Genomic DNA, 15,350 nt, shown 5'->3' with positions numbered 1-15,350 from the left:
CTACCAGTCCCAATGGGTCCCAGCATCCTATTGAGCAGAATAATGCATCTTGCATGTTTGGGACCACCCTGCTCAATTTCCCACCACAGGCACCAGAGCTTCCTCATCGTGCTTGACCAGCACACTTCTAAAAATCATGTGAAAGCACATTTCTTTAAAAAAAAAAGTTTTAATAGTTTGTTGCAATATATTAATCTGTGATGCATGTTATCGTAAAAACAAATAACTAAAAACAAACACTTCATGAGAGCTGACAGTTGGTGGAGGGGAGAACCAGAGACTGTGAGAGAGGCAAGAGCATCCCTGCCTTTTTCCTTCTACCTGCCCAGAATGAAGGCAGGGGCTGAAGAGAGGGAATGGAGAAGGTAGTAGAACTCCCATTGCTTTGGCTCAATGGGGAGCAAGAAAGAACCTCTTGGGTGGCTAAGGACTGGGAGGAAAGTGGCTTGGCCCCAAGTGCTCCAAACCCCAGCTGCCACCTTTGCTCCAGCAGCTGCGGAGAGAGTGCCACTGGGTCTGCAGGCAATGAGCAAGAGAGAGTCTGGGGTGGCAGGTCTGGGCAGTGTCTTGGGTTTGAAACGGGGCCCCCAGTTCCAGCTCCATTGGCCAGGAAGAAGGTACTGCCAGACTGACTGTGGAAATGCTGAAATTCAGAAGACAAGGGAGGGGCACTGCCTGGGGCTATAGCGTGATGACCGTGCCATCCTCCCGGAGGCTGCCTGCTCGGCTGCCCCGGATTGGGCTGCCACTGCCGCTGTGACTGTTCAGGGAGGGCAGCGAACCCTGGGAGCTGTAGAGGGACAGGCTGTGCTGCAAGCTCTCCAGGAGGCCGCCATTGGGGCAGCTGGCAGGCAAATCACTCTCAATCACCAGGTCACCCTCTTCGTCACTCTCGCCCTCTGCTGTGCTGCAGTTGCTCAGGTACTGGGAGGCCGGGCTAGGTGTCTGCTGGCTGGGGGTGCTGTCCGTGGACACGCCAGAGCTGCCCGAGGCCTTGCTGCTGCGGATCACGTTGTTGCGCTGGTTGGCCGGCTTGACGGTGATGATGAGGTTGTGGCTGTTGGCCACCATCATGTCCGTGACCTGGTCCAGCGACTTGCCTGCCACGTCGATGCCGTTGACTTCCAGGATCTCATCATTCACGGCCAGCAGCCCCGTGCTTTCTGCCAGGCCCCCCTTGACCAAGCGGGAGATGAAGATGCCAGGCACCTTCTCAACCCCGTGGGGTGCCACGCGCACGCTGACCCCATCCCGGATGTAGAAGCCAAGGGGCTTGTTGGAGCCGTGCTTGTGCAGCCGCACCCGCCGGTGGGTCTCGGGCAGAATGTCCACATCGATGATGGAGGAGATCTGGCGGAAGTCCTGCGGCATGCCAATCAGCAAGTGCGGCTTGGCCCGCTGGTGCACAGGGCGAAGAAGCCCCTTCTTCTTCCGCTGCAGCGAGTTGGAGGCGAAGACGCTGGTGTCGGCTTCCGCTGCAAGGAGGAAAGAAAGCAAAGCAAGCACAGATCAGATGGGCAGGTCTCCACTGCTCAAGCCCACCCCTTGTTCCCCAGGTGTCAATTATCTCTCAACTTCATTGAGATTCTACTAGCCACCATATTCTACCTCCGCTGTCAAGTATTGGTATGCCTTTGAATATCACTTGCTGGGAATCACAGGCAGGGAGAGGGCTGTTGTGCTCATGTCCTGCTTGTGGGCTTCCCATAGATAACATGCTGGCCACCGTGAGAACAGGATGATGGACTTAGATGGGCATGTGGTCAGATCCAGTAGCCTCTTCTTATGTTCCTAGTCCTCTCTTTTTCCCCTGTGCACCCATCCTGATGTCAACACAAATCAAGGGCCATCTCTATTATTAATAGTGCTTTAGGAACACACCCCTTCCACCCGCCATGATCAGTTTTGCAGCATTACCAAGCCCAGCGCTTCTTGTGCAGGATTGCAAAACCTGGCTGTGCAACAGGCCCTCCTGCTCCCAGATTTCCCCAGAAATGCCCATGAAAGGGGACAAAAACTAGCTTTCAACCATTTCCCCCTGACTGATATGTGTGTGGTGCATGAACTATTTAACTTAATGAACCTAACTGAGTCTCGTTCATTTCAGTGGTTCTACTCTGAGTAAAACTCTGCTGAATACCACCCATTGTCTGGTAAGCTCACTGAAACACTATACATCTTACATTATGAGAATATGGAGCAGAAAGATCCATGTTGGGGTTATGATTGTTTGCTTATCGTTCAGAATGAGTTACAAGTAAAATAAAATAAAAACTAGGGGAAAATAATTTTGCCCTAATGTACCACAGACTTAACAAACTTAACACTGAGCTGCTGAGTTTAGCATGGCACCCAGGACAAACACCCAGCTCATCCCCTGTTTTGTTCATATCCATAGTTCCTTTCTTCGTTGCTCTGCCAAACACATTATTGATTTGCTTGAATATTTTTATCCCTACTTTCCAACTCTTTAGGACCCCCAATTTGTCTAGATGATCACAGACACTGTCAGCTACTGCAGAGGTGGTTGCCAAGCACTATACATTTCTCTCTCTCATACCAAAGAAGGCTTTTCAACCAAACCTGTCTGCGTTTAGCTAGCTGATCTGTATCCCTTGGGAGCTGCTGGTTCTCTCACAACCTTGGAATTTTTGAGATGCTGCATGTTATAGCATCATGGGAGTTAACAATATTGCATGACAGGAGAAACATTTCCGGTTTACAACATCTGAATGCAAAAGTGCCTTTTTGGCTGGGGGGGAGGAGGGGGGAAGTGGGACACCACTGTTTTGTGGTAGTGGTTTATATATAAACCCTGTGAGCAAGGAGCAGCACCAGAAATAACACAGGTTGAGACCCCCGTGTGCATTACAGAGAATGACTGTATTTCCATTGAAATGTGAATGGCTCTTACGGCATTCCTTTTGTACTGCTCCCTATTGCCAGGGATCTGGGGTGGAGGAAGGGGGGGCCGACAGCAAAGGGGGTAAGTTGATCACACTTGGGCCCTGACAGATCATGACTGTGAGTGATGTGCCACTCCCTTGTATTATAACGCCACATCATTAGGCACCAGAAGGCACAGCCAATGCAAAATGCTGAGCAGGTCTCATTCTGCTCAGCAGTTCTGACTCCCTCCTCGCACACTTCTCTACCCAGGTCAGATCCTGACCCATGCCTAGATAGATGTACCTGCCAGTGCTGGAGAGGGAAGAGGAACTCAGCCCCTTCTGGGATTACCCACTGTATGCCAGGCTGGGATTAAAGGGGATATGAATAATTCAGTTTTAATCACACTTTGAGCTGTACTCTGCAGACTTAACTCTGTCTCTGCCAGCTCAGGCTCTGGTGTTCTCCTGCAGCAAAAGCAAAATAAAGGCTGTTCCAACAGCCAGACCCTAGAGCGGAACCTGCCAGTTTCCATGAGGTGCCCACATCTGAATTCCAGGGGAATTCATTAGGAGTAACTGGGACTCAGAACACACTGGCACAAATCAGAATTGGCTCTGAAGATCTGGTGCTGGGAGGTAGTGGGAGAAAGAGACAGGAAGACCAAGGCAGAGACCTTGTCCTCTTGCTAATTCCATATGCTAATTTATCAAATGCATGTTAATCTAAATTGATTTCAGTGGAGTAAACAGACCATCACACACATACACAGAGCAGGAACTTGATATAAAATACTTGGGTTTATTATTTAAGATTGTCAGTCCCAAATGCTAAATCTAGTAAAAATGCATTTAAAGATTGAATAAACTGGAGGAGAGGAGAAATATGTCTTTTTAATCACCCAGTTTTGACCCTGCAGCAGGAATGGGGACCTTCCAGGTAATGCTCACTACATCTCTTGCCATGCCTGGACATTGGCTGTGTGGGGTGAGGCTGATGGGATCTGGAGGGCCATCGATTCCCCATTCCTGCCCTAGAGAGTAAGCAGAGACTCTTGAGAGCTCTCTCTTCTGCACTGTGAGAAGCATATCATGAATGTCCTCTATGCAGTCGGCAAGCAGAGGGCTTCAAATGACCTCTTATCAGTTTGTCACTACAGAAAGGCAAAAGGCATTGTTATCTCAAGATAATATGACTTGAGAGGACAGGCACTGCAGAAGGCTGAATTAAGAAGTTTTGGGATCTGCAGAAAACAGGGCGGCTGACTCAGCAGGGGGCACTCTTTTCTACTCTGTTTTCCTCCAGGGATGCCTGCAGGGGACCCCTCTACCATCTGGGCACTATTTGTCACTGCATGCCAACACTGCAGGGAATGCTGTAGGGACATGAGAGATACTAAAGAGCTGGAAAGGCTTGAAGGGCTGTCAGGCTGGAAAGAGGCTCCTTGCAAAGAAGAATTTGCTCCCTGGAGCTGCACCAGGGAGAAATCAGCTACAGCCAAAAGGAGAATTTGCAGTTTGGGTGGGGGAAGAGGGATTCCTTTAAGATGCCATCCAATTCAAGAAGTCAGAGGCAATTAGTCATATGGGTTTTAGTTGATAAACAACTTGTTTTGCATAAATCTGCACATGGGTAAACAGAATCATTCTGAGGATGATGGGTTAAAAAAACTACAATTGCAGTGGGTAAATTGGGCTTCCCCAACCTGCTGCCTTCCAGAGGTTTTGGATGACAATTGTCAAGTTGCCACTTTACCTCTTTACCTGTTGTTCCCCCACCCCCATCTTCCTTCACTGAAATAAGTAAATATCTCTGTATGCACACCCTGAAGAAATGTGCTGCACATGCCTATGCATCGCACCTAGCTGGATGGACAGTTCACCCAGCCCCCTAAAGAGGCCAAATATATTTGTGACAAGCAACAAAATGGACCTGAAGAAACAGGAAGAGTCTGAACAGGTCTGTGGTTTTAGTGCTGTTGAAATGTCTGTAATATCTGAGAGAAGAGAGGCATCTGGGACCTAAACTCGTACATGCTTACACACCCCACAGCAATCCCAGAAGTCGGTGCTAGTAGAGTTTTGGAATCCCTGCACAATCTACCCAGGGGAGCATGTCCAATTTCACAGCCTGGTCCCTGCAGCTTTGTAAATTAAGCCCACAGAAGGAACCGGCCCTGGCCTCAGCTCTCTTTTTATGAGCCTCTGTTCGCTTTTTTAGTCATTTGCAGCGTGGAAGACAAAAAACAACAACAATAAACCCCCAGCAACAACTAGTCATTGACAAATTTATCTTGCCTGGTTGCCTGGAGAAGACTCTGGATTGCCACAGGAGACCAGATGGGTGATGTGTTTACAAGCCTGCGTCTGTGACAGATGGCCATGCACAAACACAAACACACACACTCAACAAAGTCAGTGTACTACACAGGACAAGAAACTTCTCCAAGTGGAAGGGAGAGCAGCCTTGTCATGTCCCTATCCTTAAGTGGCACACCCCTTCTTCTACAGAGCTTGTCAGATGGAGCTCCAGTGTTATAAATATCACACAGTGTTTTTGGCGCAGTGGCTTATTTTTAGCCCAGGGAAACTGTGCAGGGCTGTGGAATCTCTCTCCACCCAACCCCACCCAGCAACCAGTCCAACTAGTGCCACCTCAGGTTTTGCAGGACCCTTGAGCAAGAAGCCCTTCATGAGCCTTCCTTCTGGAATAGGTCCTCTCTCCTTTGCACCTTGCACCGTTGCCCAGTCAGTTGCCCTCTCTCTCTGAGCTGAATTTGCAGTGCTGCCCAGAACAAGAGGGATAGCAAGGTGAGTGGAGAGTTCTGACCCTTCTCCTTGATTGGTGATAGAGAATAAGAATAAGAAGAATTTTATTATTTATACCCTACCCATCTGGTTGGGTTTCCCCAGCCACTCTGGGTTTCCCCTGCATGCAGAAGGTCCCAGGTTCAATCCTCAGCATCTCCACGAAGGGCTCAGCCTGAAGCCCTGGAGAGCTGGTGTTGGCCAGTGTGGATAATATTGAGCAAGATGGACAAAGAGACGGAAGATTCCTATCTTCCTATGAGGAGGAAGAGAAGCATAGCCAGCCAAGGAAAGACCTGGCAAGAGGTCCTGGCATATGCCCAGCAATGCCAATCCTGGTGCCAAGCAACCAGCATCATTGTACTTGGCAGCCCTGCAGCATCTTCTGTGCTACGAAGGCAGCCAAGAGCAAAACCGCAGGGCAGAGGAGAGCACAGGGGGCAGAGGGAGGATGCATAAGGTGCCCGGGTGTCCTGCTCTACAGTTTTGTCCACCCCAAGTCCAATTCAAAGATGAAAAATCATAAGGGTGGGAGGAGAATGGGGATCAGGGGCCTCAAAGTCTCCCATCAACAGTAAGCACTTGGACAAGAGAATGAGCAGACGCATTGATCACCTGGTTACAGTCTTCCGCACTACGGTGACATGCATTTCTATTTTCAACAAAGTAATTATTTCTAATTTTTTGTATTCTTTCTAAACCTGCATCTATACAGATAAATTAGCATATGAACACTTTATGCAAATTGGCACTCTTCTTCTTTCTAAAGCAATGCACCTTAAGGATGCACTTCAAGATATGGCTTAGCAACCTTCGCTGGGCTGTGGCTGGTGAATCAGCCATTGAGCAGGAGGCTTCAGGTAAGAGAGGGAAAAGAGGCCTTTCTTACCGCCATTTGCAGTGGGTGTTGAAAACATCTGTAGCAGTCAAAAAACAAAAACCAGGCAGTAATGGCTCCTCTGTACAGGAGCCTGGATATTCCTGGGTGTTCAGCAGTAACGCTGGCATTGTCCCCAATTTTTCATTCATCTCTTTCCTGCGACCTGCCATCCAGCCCTCAGAAGAAAAGCTTCCGGTGTACAAAAACAGATTTGGTGGCTCAGTAAAATAGGCTTATGCGGTTTGCCTAATTTGTATAGTTTATTCTGACAGGAGATTTTTGCACTTCTGGTTTCAAGTTTCAAGGAGCTTCGATTTCGTTTGTTGGTATGTTTAGTTGGCAGAGAACAACAGAAACATACACTCTGCTCTCTGAAGTGGGTGAGTGTGGTTCTAGCACTGGTACAGCAGACTAACCGCAGAATCCTATACCCACTTCCCTAGGAGTCAGCCCCACTGAACTCAATGGAATTACGTATGAGCAGCTGTGCTGTTGGGTCTGGGCCTTGGGGCTACAATCCAGGTTCCCCTAAACAACCTTCCAGAGAGAGGCAGTCGATGGAGGCAGCAGTAAACAGACCCATCATCAACACCACAGCTGCCTGGACCAGTGCTGGTCACTATGGAATCATTAATTATTTTTTATAGTCAGTGGTCAGCCAGCCAAGCACGTGTGTTGCTACATATACCACTTTTAAGAACATATTATCCTTTTCTGCAACAAAATTTTACTTATCCCCAGGTAGATGCATAGAGCATCAGGGCAGCAGAAGCAAACTCCAATTTATTCCTGTGGTCATGAAGGTGCTAGGATTTAAGTGAATTTTTAAAGTATCAAGTTTCACATGCTCAGAGTATTTCTTGCTTTATTATAACGATAATTTGAAAACTGCCCCCCCCCCCAAAACTTCTAACATATCAAGAACGTAGAAGCAGTTATAAAGCATGGAGTGGTGATTGGAATTGTTTGGGGACAAAGAGCAATGTTAACTGTGCTTCAACAACTGGCCTTCAAAAGTCCACAACATTCAGGTTCTAAATTTGCCTCCCTGCACAGGTTGGGGTCAGGCTGTCTCTAACTGGTTTTTACAGTTTAATCTAATCTGCAAACAAGCGAGGGGTGGGTGGGGATGATTTGGTGAAGCTATTCAAGGAGTCACTGTTTTAATTAGTTGTTATTGCCTTATAAAGCCCAGAAATAAGCCAGTCTGGAGTTCCTGTGAGTTGGCTGATGGAGACGATGCTCAAGAAAGCAAATGTCTTTCTCATTTAGAATGAAAATCTGCCCTATCTGCTGCCCACTACTAACCTTAAGAGAACATGAATGGGCAAGATGGGGAAAAACAGGGAAAGATCAACCTGGACACAACCATTAGCCAAACAGAAGGCAGCTATAGGGAGCTTGCTCTGTCCCGCCTTGTGAGAAACTAAGAAGTTGTGTCTGGCTGAGTTAGCTTTTCCCCCTCAACCTGTCCCAATCTCCTTTCCTTTTGTGCTGTGTCTTTTAGAATGTAAAGTTGAAGGTGGGGCAATCTTATTATTGATTGTTGTAAGTAATTATGGGAGCCTTTTTTTGGCTGAAGAGTTAGGTAAAAATACTTTAGACAAACAAACAAAGATGCTGTTAGGCGAGATTCAGATACAGGAAAATCTCATTTTTGTCCTTTAAATAGATTTTGGACACAGAGCGTTGCTGTCTCAGGACTGCAAAAATAATTTCTGGATACTGTTCCTTAAAATATATCAGTGTTGTCTCTATTCAGCAGGGCCCTCCATAACACCCACCAAACTGTTCTGCCTTTGAAATGGTTAGGAAATAATCCATTGTTGTAATATCTGAGTACCATCAATTTAGGCACAGACAGTGTAATTCTAACCAATTCTATTCAGAACCAAGTCCTATTGAATCAGTGGAGCTTACTCCCATGTAAGGGAGTGCTAGGATTGCTTACTGGGGAGAAAGTTCTACTGAGCTCAATAAAGCCTACTTCTGAATGGACATGGTTAAGATGGCACTGATGCCCTCCATCACAAAGATTCACAGCCTGAGCATTAAAAGCACCACATGCACAGCACATTTCCCACTTCCACAATTACACTGTAGGTATGCAGAATCTGGGATCTGGCACAAAATTCAATTTCTGAATATTTGAGCTTTTCTTTGCTCATTGTATTTATACCCTGTCTTTCATCTGTCACAGAACTCAAAGTAGCATACATGAGGGGTTTCCAAACAGTGCTACATTTGCTTAGTTTCAGCAAATGCACTGCATCGTGTGCCTTTGTTGCTGTTGCTAAAAATCAAGTTACTAGTCCTTCTACTTACAAAGACAAGTTGAAAAAGACAAGTGCATAAAGGTGAATGAAGTTTGACTAGTCAGAGGAGGGCTGAGTGGGACTTTTAGTTATTGATGGCAGTTTTGTTGCTTTGTTCAGTTCCTTGTCTTTTCTCCTGGCTAGCAGAAATTGATCAGTGTCTCTCTCTCTCTTGCACTCACACACAAACTTTCACACCCACAAACACAGAGAACAAAACTGCCTATATATTATCTTATTTGGAGAATTTTTTAGCATACTTCATTTCTAATCCTGATCTCAAGGCATTCTTGCCTCTGCAAGTAATGGTGGTATTGTGGTTAGATCATGATCTAGGGAAATCCAGGCTTCAGATCCCCAAGCCAGCTATAGCCTACCCACCTTGCAAGGCTGTTGTGAAGAAAAAATCAGTGGGGGAAGAAAACAATGTATACTGCTCTGAGCTCAACACTCCCTTTAGTTCCTTGGGTGGGTAACGGGCAAGATAAAATTAAGTACTGTATTTTTCCGTGTATAAGACTATATTCCCCACCCCCACCCCAATTTTTCAAGTTTAAAATTGGAGGTTGTCTTATACATGGATAGCGCATAGGGGGGACTGGTGCTTGATTCATTCCCCAAAAATAGGCGTCGTCTTATACATGGGGGCGTCTTATACACGGAAAAATACAGTAAATAGAATTAGCTGGATTAAAATGAAAGTGAACTCTAGCCCCCTCCTTAAGAACCTTCTTACCACGTTTCTGGATGATGATCCGGAGCAGAGGATTGGCAGATGACAGAGCCTTGTGGTAATTGTCATCGTTGTTGATGGGCAGCAGGTCTCCATGGATATCCGTATACCCAAGCAAGACATCCACGCAAGGGATTTGGTGGACTCTCTGGATCAGCTGGTAGAATTCCTGGAAGCCACCCGCAGTGGAGCGCTTCATGGCAAAGCGGCGATACTCAGCATCAAACTGTATAAAAGGAGATGGGGGCCAAATGTAAATCAGCAAGCTGCTAACACGTCCCAGCAAATTCGGGGAAAGTCTTGCAATACATGGCAACTGCCAACCTTACTGCTGCCAAAGGACTTTGGAATCTGCTTCAGTAGGTCAGTATTCCCTCCCCAAATCAAGGCTACCCTTTTGATTTCTCAGTCCTTGTCTTTAAGGGGGGGCGTGTTATGTAGCATCCTTAACAGATATGCCAGGGAGTTAAAACTGCTAGCTTTAATGCAGATGAAGTACAAAACTGCTAAAGTCTTTTATTTTAAGAACACAACTCCTGGTAAGTAGAGTACCAACTCATTTAGAAGTGGCTATAAGGGATCAGTAAGCTCGTCTTCATGCATTTGTTATCTTGCTTGCTCTCATCTTCTCCTGGGGTCTCTGCTAGGAGACAGGAATGATATGCCTCCCTTCTCCACCTGCACAATGTGCAGGTACCACACACAGTATTATTTACACATGGCCAACTACTTGAACATAACGACTGAAGTGGAGAAAAAAACTCCTCTTTACTTCAGAATGTACCAGTTAAAGAATGTTTTCATTAACCAACTGCAGATACATACCTCAATCATGTAACCAAACTATCATTTGGGGTGAGAAACAATTATATTATATATATATATATATAAAATAAATATTATGATTTGTTTATTATTATATTTGCTGTTGCTTTTCTTTTATCTCATTATTTTTAATGAGGAGAGGATAGTTTTCAACACACTGTTGTAATGCTGAAAGAATTACAAGCAAAAGGATGCAGGTTCAAACTCAGGCATCTTCCAGTAAGTCTAAAAAGGACTTCTGCCTGAAACCCTGGAGAGTCTCTGCCTGTCACTGCAGACAATACTGAGTAAGATTAACCAGTCAACTGACTTGATATAAGGCAGCTTCCTCTGTTCTATCTGAAACTCAGAGGTATTGCTCCTAATAAATACAGAGACACAAAGGAAAGACCAACTTAAAGGGGTGTTAGCAGGGAGGATGCTGCTCATATAGGACACAGAAGAGCAGAGGTGAGAAACCTGTGACCTTCCAGATGTTAGATGGCAGCTCACATCAGCCCCAACCAGTACAGTGGTACCTCTGGTTGCGAGCAGGATCCGTTCCAGAGGTCCATTCGCAACATGAGCAGAACGCAACCCGTGTTTGCATGTCTGCGGGTTGCGATTTGCCGCTTGTGCACATGCGCATGATGTCATTTTGCGCATCTGTGCATGCGTGAGTGGTGAAACCCGGAAGTAACCGTTTCCAGTACTTCTGGGTCGCCGCAGGATGCAACCTGAAAACGCGCAACTTGAAGCAAACGTAACATGAGGTATGACTGTATAGCCAATGGTCAGCAAGGATAGGTCCTGTACTCCAGCAACATTTGGAGGGCCACAAAATTCCCATCCCCGATGAATAGGTAAGTGCATTGTGGAAGGATATGTCTAGAAGCAGCAGGGAATATTTTGGGGAAGGTGCCTGGATTTCCTACCATCCATAAGAAAGATTTACAGAACTGTGAATGGCCAGCAGCATTTCCCTTTCCAACTTAGTTCTGCCCCTTGTCACCTCCCAGCTCCCCAATTGAGCCTGTATGAGTCTAGGTGCACAAGGCAGATCACAACTTTTGAAGCAGCTTCCTTCTTCAGTGGGGTGTGTGGGTGGGCAACCTTTTTTCTGTCAAGAATCCAGCAGTGGGCAGGGTTGGAGTTAAAAGTGGCGGAGACCACAGTCAAAGGTTGGTGGGGACACCCCCTTTCCCCTGGTTTCTCCTATCCTTGTCAATCATATGAAATTGCGCCAAGGGTGCAGGTTTCCCATCCTCTGCCCTACAGGAACAAAAAGACACCTAGGCCAGCCAGGAGAAAAGCCCAAGAGAGATGCTGCATTGTGTGGGTTGTCAGACTGCGTTTTCACAAATCATGTACTGTTACAAAACCTTATCTGAAGGACCCCACAAATGGGGGGAATCCCCAAATAAGAGAAATGCAGTGGTACCTTGGGTTAAGTACTTAATTCGTTCCAGGGTCCGTTCTTAACCTGAAACTGTTCTTAACCTGAAGCACCACTTTAGCTAATGAAGGCTCCTGCTGCTGCCGCGCCGCCGGAGCACAATTTCTGTTCTCATCCTGAAGCAAAGTTCTTAACCTGAAGCCCTATATCTGAGTTGGCGGAGTCTGTAACCTGAAGCGTATGTAACCTGAAGCGTATGTAACCCGAGGTACCACTGTAACATCAGTTCTAGTAGGGTCGAGAGAAGGGCCGTAGCTAGTGGGTGGTGAGGTGGTCCCCTGCCAGGGACACAGGCGAGCCCCCCCCCCCGCAAAATCGGCTTAAGAGTATGTCCATAAATATATCTATAAATAAAAATATTGATTATTGCCTCATAAGAAAAAGTTTTAAATAGAGGGTGAATTGAATGGGGATGGGTTGGAGGAGAGGTGGAAAGAAGAGCTAATTTGTCCGTGGCTGGGGGTGCAATCTGGACGGTTCTGCCAAGGGCGCAAGATCATCCGGCTACGGCTCTGACCGGGAAAGAGGGAGAGAAGGACAAAAGCAGGTGTCAACAATACCAGGCACTTGCTCCTATTTGAGCTGGACTATTCTATCCCCCTACAGCAGGGGTAGGAAACCTGTGGCCCTCCAGATGTTGTTGGACTCCAACTCCCATCAGCCCCTGCAACCATAGCCAATGGTTAGCAATGATGGGGGGTGCAGTTCAGCAGCATTTGGAGGGCCACAGGCTTCTTGCTTCTGCCCTGCAGTTTTATTGACTGATGAGTTTTTGATATTGTCAGATTCTAATTATATTTGGAGGCCGTTTTGCATACCAGCTCAGTATCCTCTATGCTGACCAATGGCAGCTCTCCAGAATTTTAGGCTGGCACCTTTCCCGGCCCTACCTGAAGATGTCAGGGTCCAAACCTGGGATCTTGTCAAAGGAATTGTGTTCTTAAAGGCAGGATATACAGTGGTACCTCAGGTTAAGTACTTAATTCGTTCCGGAGGTCCGTTCTTAACCTGAAACTGTTCTTAACCTGAAGCACCACTTTAGCTACTGGGGTCTCCTGCTGCCGCCGCACCGCCAGAGCACAATTTCTGTTCTCATCCTGAAGCAAAGTTCTTAACCCGAGGTACTATTTCTGGGTTAGCGGAGTGTGTAACCTGAAGTACATGTAACCTGAAGTGTATGTAACCCGAGATACCACGTAAATTAGAGCAACAAACAGCCTATTAAAGCCAAACAGGGAACCTTGCATAATACCTGCCAGGTTATTGCCACACTCAGCTTGGCGTTGTCCTCTGCTCTGACTGCCACCATCTCTCCAGGGTCTTAGGCAGAGGTCTGTCCCATCACCCAGACCTTTTAACTAGAAATTCAGGGATTCATCCTGGGACATTTTGCATGCAAAGCACGTGCTTTACCAAATAGCCATGATTCCTCATTGGACTTAAGTCAGGGGATGCTCCAGAAATGCTGTATATAATCTGGGGTGTGCCTGTCTGTCCCAGCCAGTTGCTTGTGGGAAAATTCTGACCCTCTAAAGAGAACAACAGATTTAATCCCAAGGGAGAATTGATGTCAATCGTCAGTAGAATTCTAAGAAAGATCAGTTGGGTTCTGCACCCTCCAGTCTGAAGTTGGAGATCTGTCCCCAAATGCTTATTTGGGGAGGGAAATACATCGTAAAGGATCTCTCTCCGTTCTCTATTACTGCTCTCTCGAAGGCACGTTAATAAACCCAAGAAGACTGAACTGCATACCTGCTGACCCACCACGTATCCCACCTCCCTTCACTTCCAAATCGGATTTAACGCTGGATCAATATCCGGCTCCACCGATTCTTTGAGGCATCCCCTCGCTTCCAGAAATCAGCTCAGCATCCCTCCGAGGCCCGATGCTAAATAGCCACGGGTCTGATGCCCGGTTCTGGTGCTCCCGGTTCTGGTGCACCATTGCATAACCGGCGGAGAACTCTGGCATCCCTCGGTTCCATTTCCCGGGAGAAGGAGGTTTTCCCGCACACATACTCCGCATCGAAGGCAGAAATCCCCACGGATCGGAGCAATAATCCTCTGCTGGCAGTCTCCACACTGCCGAAGGATTGGCGGGGGGGGGGGGGCAGCATAAACAATCGGCCAGTTCCGCCATCCACTAGGCCAGGCTAGACGCGCACAGCAGACACCCGGGACAGGAAAGAAAGCGGGGGTGGGTGGGGAGTGCGAGATGCGTCGCGCAAGCCCGTCCAGTCGTGGGGATGGTGCAAGCCTGGCCGGGGGGGGGGGGGAGACGGTGGCGGCACATGCCCGGTGCACCTGCTGCAAGCCGGATCAAGGCTGCCCCCAGCAGGGCGAACGGGCCCCTGGCGTGACCTGGGCCCCAGCGACATGAGGGGAAGGGGGCGAGCTAGACGGACCTCGCGTTTGTGGGTCTGGAAAACCACTCCCGAGCTGGAGAGGCTGCAGCTCTGGCGCCGCCGATGCGCAGAGCTTGCCCTGCTGCTGGTGAGCACATTCCCCCTCTTTCTCCCGGGCAAATCAGCAGCAACAGATTTGCCCCCCCCCTCTCTCTACCTCGCCGCCCCCCACCCTGGGGGCGGGCGCGCTCACCTTGCTCTTGACCTCGATGACGGGCTCCGGGCTGCGCGCCGGTGTGCGGTGGTGCTTGGCCATGCTGCGCCGGGCAGGGCAGGGCAGGGCCGGCTCGCTCCTCCCGCCCCGCACTGCTACTACTGCCGCTGCCGCTGCTGCTGCTCCACCAGCAGAAACAGCAAACAGGAGAAGGAGGCGGAGGCCAGGAGAGAGAACTCACCGGCCATGACGTCAGCCCCCAGCAGGTTGGGGGGATGCCGCGCGATTGGCGTAGGCCGGCCGAAGAGGGCGGGCTCAGAACGTCCGCGGCGCAAGGATGGAAGGTTGCTGACAACGTCTCCTAGGTAACCGGGGCCCGGGGCGTTCCAAGGTGTATCCGACGGCGCGAGATCAAAAGGAGGGCGAGTTGGACGGCAGTTCGCGCGCGCGCGCGGACGCTGGGGGAATCCGCCTCCCCGGGCTTGTCTGACTGCTACATGAGGCAGGGAGGTCGAGCCTTCATTAGTTAAGTGCTGCAATAGCCTCTGCTTGTTGCTTTTGTTAAGAGCGTCGTTAGGGTTCAGAATTAACAGCAGATGTAGCTGCCGTTGCTCTAATAAGTGCAAAAAAGGAGGTACTGCCTAACTGCCTGCAGCCTCGGAGCTCAAGACAGCTGCACACGTTCGTTTTGCAGACATTCTAATGAGAAACGCAGTGGGGAAGAAAGACTGATAACCTTCTGGCTGCCGTCCAAGCTCTGCGTCGGGGAAAGATGGAACATGAGGGGCAGGACGGCGGTATGGGAGATTCTCAGAGCCTTGCCAGTGAGTAGCAATAAGGAAATGGATTGGAGGCCCCTTTTGGTGGCTGGTGCACACAAGCACTTTCTGGCAGCAGAGAGACCCAT

General features: G+C 48.4%; 2 protein-coding genes across 6 annotated transcripts in view; one reads left to right on the top strand and one right to left on the bottom strand.

The window, feature by feature from the left end:
• Positions 1-156: 156 nt before the first annotated feature.
• Positions 157-14,686, bottom strand: PARD6A (par-6 family cell polarity regulator alpha). Its single transcript, XM_028739754.2, has 3 exons — positions 14,483-14,686; positions 9,628-9,850; positions 157-1,475 (listed from the first exon to the last, which is right to left on the bottom strand). Exons 1-3 carry the CDS (start codon positions 14,543-14,545, stop codon positions 682-684), a joined length of 1,080 nt encoding a protein of 359 aa, XP_028595587.1. The 5' UTR covers positions 14,546-14,686; the 3' UTR covers positions 157-681.
• LOC114602020 (uncharacterized) overlaps positions 14,675-15,350 on the top strand; it is a 39,157-nt gene continuing 38,481 nt past the window's right edge. For all 5 annotated transcript variants that reach the window (XM_077931700.1, XM_077931699.1, XM_077931698.1 and 2 more), the window contains exon 1: positions 14,675-14,808. In XM_077931700.1, coding sequence (XP_077787826.1) covers positions 14,690-14,808 — 119 coding nt within the window. In that variant the 5' untranslated portion in view covers positions 14,675-14,689. The remainder of the gene's footprint in view (positions 14,809-15,350) is intronic.

This window comes from Podarcis muralis, chromosome 7 (genome assembly GCF_964188315.1).
Source record: "Podarcis muralis chromosome 7, rPodMur119.hap1.1, whole genome shotgun sequence".
In the NCBI taxonomy this organism is placed as follows: Eukaryota; Metazoa; Chordata; class Lepidosauria; order Squamata; family Lacertidae; genus Podarcis; species Podarcis muralis.
The sequence above is the reverse complement of the archived record's forward strand: the minus strand, read 5'-3'. Positions and strand labels throughout refer to the sequence as shown.

What these genes read in the sequence shown, in the direction of transcription:
- PARD6A (XM_028739754.2), bottom strand. Translation starts at nt 14,545, where the DNA reads ATGGCCAAGCACCACCGCACACCGGCGCGCAGCCCGGAGCCCGTCATC. An exon ending in TCATCGAGGTCAAGAGCAAG is followed by an intron (nt 9,851 to 14,482) that starts GTGAGCGCGCCC and finishes CCTTTTATACAG; the next exon opens with TTTGATGCTGAGTATCGCCG. An exon ending in GATCATCATCCAGAAACGTG is followed by an intron (nt 1,476 to 9,627) that starts GTAAGAAGGTTC and finishes TCCTCCTTGCAG; the next exon opens with CGGAAGCCGACACCAGCGTC.